The sequence below is a fragment of the Leuresthes tenuis genome, unplaced genomic scaffold (assembly GCF_036924035.1).
Source record: "Leuresthes tenuis unplaced genomic scaffold, fLeuTen1.0.hap1 SCAF_6, whole genome shotgun sequence".
Lineage (NCBI taxonomy): Eukaryota > Metazoa > Chordata > Actinopteri > Atheriniformes > Atherinopsidae > Leuresthes > Leuresthes tenuis.
Genome location: NW_027325360.1, coordinates 21,427,464 through 21,434,482, shown reverse-complemented (window position 1 = coordinate 21,434,482; position 7,019 = coordinate 21,427,464). Strand labels below are relative to the sequence as shown.

The 7,019-nt window shown below is 43.9% G+C and overlaps 1 protein-coding gene across 1 annotated transcript; it reads right to left on the bottom strand.

Moving 5' to 3' along the window:
* Positions 1-2,921: 2,921 nt before the first annotated feature.
* On the bottom strand, positions 2,922-7,019 carry LOC140308993 (uncharacterized). Its single transcript, XM_072386836.1, has 3 exons — positions 6,924-7,019; positions 5,611-6,827; positions 2,922-3,712 (listed from the first exon to the last, which is right to left on the bottom strand). Exons 1-3 carry the CDS (start codon positions 7,017-7,019, stop codon positions 3,331-3,333), a joined length of 1,695 nt encoding a protein of 564 aa, XP_072242937.1. The 3' UTR covers positions 2,922-3,330.

The window sequence follows — 7,019 nt, the reverse complement described above, 5'->3', positions numbered from 1 at the left end:
TGTGTTCGTAACCGATTATTTATTTCATACTTACCAACGAAAAAAAAGCTTTTCCAAGAAAGATAAACATGAGCAGCCAGCTGCTCACCGCTGGCTAACTGACGTTTAACTAGCGGCACGGCTCCGGTGAGTGACGTGTTAGTACGTCAACGGCATGTTTGATTTTCTGTCCGCATATCCCGGATCAGAGGCAACCGGGTTTGTAACCCCTAAAATACTATCCTTCTTCCACCCTGAGGTCGTGGGGCAGCTGGAATCCGTGATTTGGTATTACAGCAATATTTTTTGGGGGGTATTGCCATGAAAAACAAACAAAACAACAAATAAGATACTCAGTGACAGAGTAGTTCTCACAATATAATCAAACACGTATCTAAGTCCCTGCACTATTTCACCACTGTATGATATGTTCCTGTTAGCTTGTCTTCGTGTATCCCAAATGTTTATTTACCCCCTCACCCCCCTCAAGAGATCGACATATTGCATTTCTACTTGTTATCAACAATTGCCCCGTACAGGTGAATAATACCAACCACCTAAACTCATGAAACCCGTTTTCTTCTTTTACACTTAATACTAGGATTGTGACTCATGACTGCCACCCACTGTCCAGAATGGTTCCCGTGGACCACTAACACGATAATATAAATACATTTCTCAATTTTGTCAGTGCCTGTTGTGTGTTTCTGTTGAACCGACTGCATTTTTCTTCTCAGCAATAATATTACATTTTCTTTTCTGACTATTTGTCAAGTTATGGCGAACATTGTCTTGTAAATTTATTTATCAAAAGTTTTTTTTTCCCCTTTATGTAACAGGGTATTGTCATGTGGTTGTATGATATTGTGAAGCGATGTGCAAACAATTTGAAGCAACTGTGCACCGATACATTATACATTACACTACAATCTGGTTCTCCACAGCTCATCTCAGGAGGCTGAAGATGAACTGCAGGAATGCTTTGAATCCAGACTGGAATGCACTCTGTGAGCCTCATGGAGATGATATCAATGCCTTGACCGAATGCGTGACAGACTACATTAACTTCTGTGTGGAGAGTGTTATTCCCACAAGGACAGGAAGGTGCTTCCCCAACAATAAACCCTGGATCACCAGTGACCTGAAAAAGCTACTGAACATAAAAAAGAAAGTCTCCAAGGAGGGAGGCAGGGAGTTATTGAGGACCTTTCAAAAACAACCGAAGAAGAAGACAACAGAGCACAAAGAGGGGTACAAAAAAAAGATGGAAAGAAAACTTCAGCAAAATAATATGAGAGATGCGTGGCCAGGGTTGAAAAAGATCCCATGCTTTAAAGTGAAGGAAGATCAGGCTGAAGGAAGCCTGGAGAGACCAAATGTACACTGAACATGTATTTTAATAGATTCAGCTCAGATCGACACTAAGCATGCTCCTCCCCTGCCTCCAACAACACACACCTCACACACTGCCTTTACCCACATCCATCCTGTCATACCTCCATATTGTCACCCACCACCTCAGTTGTGGATATTATTACAGCCTCACCAACATCTCTCCCCACATCAGGACGCACTGAAACCTCCTCTGCCTCCTGCTCCAGCCTCTCTCCAGCAATCAGGCAAAGAAACAGCTAGAGAGACTGAACAGCAATGTGGGATTCTACATTTCTTAAACATGAGTCTGACTCAAGAAGAAAGTTCCAGTGTCGTGGAAGACATCCTTCCTCGTTCCTGTAGCTTCTACCCTCAGTGACTACAGACCAGTTGCCCTCACATCCCATGTCATAAATGTCCTGGTGGAACTGTTGGCTCACCTAAATAGGGAAGTGAACACCATTCAGGACCAACTACAGTTTGCTTACTATCCTTGGGTTGGTGTTAAAGATGCCATCGTCTACCTGCTTCAGTGAGCCCACTGTCATCTGGACAAAGCAGGTAGCATGGCGAGGATCATTTTCTTTGATTTCTCCAGAGCTTTTAATACAAATCAGTCTGCACTGCTATGTAAGAAGCTGCAGCAAATGGATGCCTCCATGTGCAGCCTAGATAATGAGTTCGTAAGACTGAAGAGTTGTGTGTCTGAGAAGGGGTCGGCAGCACAGGAGCCCTGCAGGTTTTTAGCTCTGTCATCTCCAGAAATACTCAGATAACTCTGCAGTTGTTGGGTAAAAAAAGACTAGTACAGCGAACTGGTTTTACCACTTAATATCATGGTGTGGGAACAACCACCTCATCTTAAACACACAAAAAAGAGATTAGTGTGGATTTTAAGAGGACCAGGAGTAAGCACAACACTTTCTCATAGTACAGATACCCGAGGGTTTACCTGAACAGCAGACTGAGATGGAAATGCAACACTGAGGCCGTTTACAAGAAAGGACAGTACTGGCTGTACTGCTTGAGGAAACTAATGTCCCTTCAGCACTGTTATGTATATCGTCTACAAGTCTGTTGTGGAAAGTGCAGTCTGCTTTGTAGCCATCTGTTGGGGCTGCAACATCAGAGCCAGTAAAGAAAAACTGAACAAACCGATGAAGGCTGGCTCTGTGCTGTGGACTGCTCTGGAGCCTCTGGAGCTGATCACTTAAAGAAAAATGCTGCACAAGTTGGTTAACATAAAGAACAGCAACAACAATCCTCTTCATAGCATTGTGTTGAGACAACGCAGTGTGATCAGTTAGAGGCTTCTTCAGCTCTGATGCAATAAAGAAAGACACAGGAGGTCCTTCCTGTGAGTAGCAATAACTATTTATAGTGAAAGCTGTGTCATTGTTCGTGTCAATATCGCATAATCCACACATTAATTGTGTCAATAAGGAACATTCGAATGTTGATGCTTAGAACAGATGCAGTTAGTAGTATGGTTAGTAGTATGGTTTGTTCTGATTTTGTCCTCGTTGATGTGCCGTCCCATTTAGAAAGAACAATGACAGACCAGAAAATCAATTGTGTAGCCTGCCTTTATTGCAGAGGACTAAAATAACATTTGAAAATGTAGTCCATCCATTTAAGTTCTGACATCAGAACAAAAAAAATTAAATCCAAATTGAGTTATATTGCACATTTGTTGTGATAATGTTTCTAAAGGAAACAGTATAGTGCATTGGGTTATACATTGGCTTTATTCAATTTTGGCTGCTTTTTGATTACATCAGAAAAGCATTTAGTCCACACAATATAAAATCCAGATGATAAATCTCTGTTCTGTTTTAGAAAAATAAAATTTTAAATTAGAGTAGCAACCATAGAAGCTTTGAGTAAAAGTGCATTGTATTTTTATTTTAGTCATCAAGAGCCCTGTCTGTCCACCAATAACAGGAGCTCCTGTTTGAGAAGCCTGCCTTCTCCTCACTACACCCAGACAACCGTGACTTTACTGAACTTCTTGCAGTTCAGCCACTCCAGCCGACTGATTTGCCAGCAGTAACTCACATCCACATACTTTAGCCGCTTGCTCTGTTGCATCATGCTTTTCACAGTCCTCATCTGCACATCAGTTCGCAGCAGGTCAACATGCTGTACGCGTCCGAGCGGCGTGGGGGAATCTGAAAAACGCTGCACATCCAAGCGTGCTCTGTGCAGCGTGTACTGTAGAACGCAGTTCACGGGGCACGGCAGGGACACCAGTGCCAGCTTCTCCAGCAAAGGAGAACCAATCAGGAGGCACTGAAGCACCTTCTTCAGGGACACCCAGGACACGGCAGGCTTCATCTGGCTGTGCTCATAAGAGAAACTTTGGGAGACACAAAGAAGTTGATTATTTTTCATAGACAGGCATTTAAATCAATTGCTCATCTTTTGCAAGCGGTTCCTGGAGGTGAGCCTGGACTAAATTGTACATTCATGAATAGTCAGTTCTAATACTAGCTGTAGGAAAGGTTTAAATAAATGCCACCAATAACAATCAAAAATGAGCTGATGAGTTGAAGAACTGTGGGTATTATGGATCCACCTGATTTAGGTCACTCTTAAGAACAGAACTTGTGTTGTACATTATAATCTGATCACATTTATATTTGTCAGAATCCTTTAAGACTCTGAGGTTGGTGATAATGTTTTAATATGAGATCAAAGCATGCGGCCATGTTCTAATGAGGGCGTATATTTGTATAATCCTTTCAGAAGATTTGATCATATTATTCTACGTATACCTCATACACTCACGGCACCCTGTAATTATTAATCTATTTCTTGTTGCTGTCTATTTCTTTTGCAATGCCAACATGGATGTCATTCTGTCAGCCAATCAGAGGTTGTGTTTCCATTTTGGAATATATGCAGCAACTCTTAGGGGGGATATAACAAAACAAGTTCAACTCAGCAGGGCTTTCTTTGTGTTACCTGCGCTTGATAAAACTTAACAACCCTCTTAGAGAGAATAGGCACAGTGGCCGTGAACTTTCACGTGACTCCTGACATTTGGTTCATTAAGCGGAGCAGGTTGAACGGAGAGGTGTGAAGAACGAAAACGTACATCAAAAAGAACTCCTGTTGCTGAGATGAAGGCATCAGAGGACTGCTGGCAGAAACGGATCACCAGAAAAAGGCCAATAGGCCTCTTACAGCTGCACATACGTAAAGCACCATAACGTTACAGTTTGACCAAATCAAAGTTGACTGACTTTAATTCTCTTTGGGAACATTTGAGCTGCACGGCGGTGCGATGGTTACCACTGCCGACTCACAGCAAGGCTTCCGGTTTGAAGCTGCTTTGTTTTTGTGTTGAGTTTGCATTTTCTGATTAGTGACTGATTACTCTTGAACTTGTTCCTGTTGACTTCCTGTTTATTTCCACATACACAGATGAATTAGGGCCAATGCAAAATAAAATCCACCTTTTTACTGTATCATTTCAGAGCCGGGATGATAAGAAATTAACTGAGACATATCCTGCTTTTAATGGCTTTTGTGTTTGTTCTCTCTTTGGTACAAAGAGCAACAGCCAGCTGTACATGTGACAGAATAAGACTGAAACACCTGCAGCACACTGACTGAATTAAAATACGCATCTGTGCATCTGACCTAGACCATTGCGCTTTAATCGCGTGGCAGTGATATGAAACAAAGTAACATAGTCAGTGTTCTCTTTAGTTTTTATCATATCTCCTTGTTGCTTTCGCTGCAGGAGCTCTGTCGCTTTTTGTAATTCTGTTGGAATTATTGAAATGTGAGTCGTCCACTGATGTCAAAACACACCCAGCATAGAAAAACCTGGTTTGACGAGCAACGCTGAAACCTCTTAGCCTGGCTTCTGTTGTTAGGGTTAGTTAAACCACGTGGCCAAAACATGACCCGGAAGTGTTGAACCTGCTTCACAGCACAGGCGCCTGGTCAAAAAGGTTAATTATTGCTTAGGATTAAAAATCCAAGACGGAATAGCAGCATAATAGATTAAATGATGAAAAGATTAAAGATTTCAATGAATCAGCTCTGAGTTACGGCTCAATCTGAAGATTAAAAGGTTATTATTGTCTCATCACTGACTGTTTAGATGAAAGCTGAATTATTGATTTAACAACCTCCTCAGATTAGCTGTATGGCACAATACAGCTCTGTCAAAGTCACTGATACATCTGTAGTCTTTAACAATATCCCAACTAAATCCATGGTGTTTTTCAACAGTAGCCTTACCTGAGTGTGAGAGAGCAGAGGTTCGGCAGCTGTGGGAGATCCCAATCCTCCTGCAGACGGTCCTCATCTCCTTCCTGTGGTGTATAAGGAGGCTCAGCAGAGATGTGTAGGTGTCGGAGTTTGGGACAGGCCTTAATGATCTCCAGGAGTGGGCTGTGTGGGCTGGTTTTCACCCCCTCGAGGGTGAGAGAGATCAGGGTGGGTCCTGAGACTTGCAAGGCAAGGAGGAGATCCACCAGAGGGCCAGGATAGTGTACTGACAGGCTCCGCAGCTGGCCTGACCATGTCTGGAGGCCTCCGGCCAACAGATACCCCTGGCTTCTTCCACTACTGTCTTCATATTTATCGGTGTTCACTGATATGGAGTTAATACCCGGGCATAAACGGCCTAAGCTGTCCAGAGAGTCACAAGTAACGCCTCTGACATCCTTCAGGGGCAGGATAAGGCCTGACTGTGACAAAATATGCTTTTCTCCCTCCGTTGGGTTATGTGAGCAAGATGGCCCTTCATTAATAATTGCACCTTCTTCACTCTCACAGTCATACCCCACACAGAATGCCCTCTCTTCCTCTTCACTCTCAGCTTTTTTATCGGCTGGAGCGCCTTCTCTCTTCAATCTCCAACTATCTCTATCCTGCCTGTGTACCCGCTCCTTCCACACCTCCTCCAGCCTGGGAACTCTCTCCCTGGCAGCAAACCCATCTGCCAGGCCCAACTCTCTTTGCTCAATGAGAAGGCAAGCCTGTTCAATGTCCTCCAAGGCCACTCTTTCAAGGTAGGGTAAGGAGAGAAGAAGGTAAGCTGCTGCTGCTGCCGCGTCCCCCTCCTGTTCCCCAAACCCAATATCCATAGCCAGCAGGCTGCTGAGTAGGAGAGGAGACGGGGTTGGAGGAAAGGAAGAGGAAAGGTCAGAGCTGGAAGCATAAGATTGAGACAAAGAGGAGACAGCAGAACATGAGCTTGAGGGACTGGCAGAGGATGAACAGAGAGCCCCACCTCCAAGAGGCAGGAGAGCAGCTGGGGAAAGCAAATGGCAGCGGGACACATCGAGATGTCGCAACATACGGCAGCAGGAGACAACTGTCTGGATTACACCCCTGTCGCAAGGCACACCTGCGAGGGAGAGTGAGCGCAGAGCACAAAGACTGCGGAGGGTTTCACAGAGAACCTTTGAAGGTAACTGCTGGGCTCCAGACAGGTCCAGACTCCACAGACCCTGAAACAACAGGGAAAGTTTTTAAAGATCGACTGAACACAAGGTATTTTGTAAGATTGCCTACTAAAGACTAAACTTTTTTAATCAAGCCCTCACAAACTCACGCAACAGGTTGAAAGGCCCCATGATGTATCTAAACGAATAATGATCCAGGTAGTTGTCAGCGTAGTCTTTCACCCACACTTCCTTCAT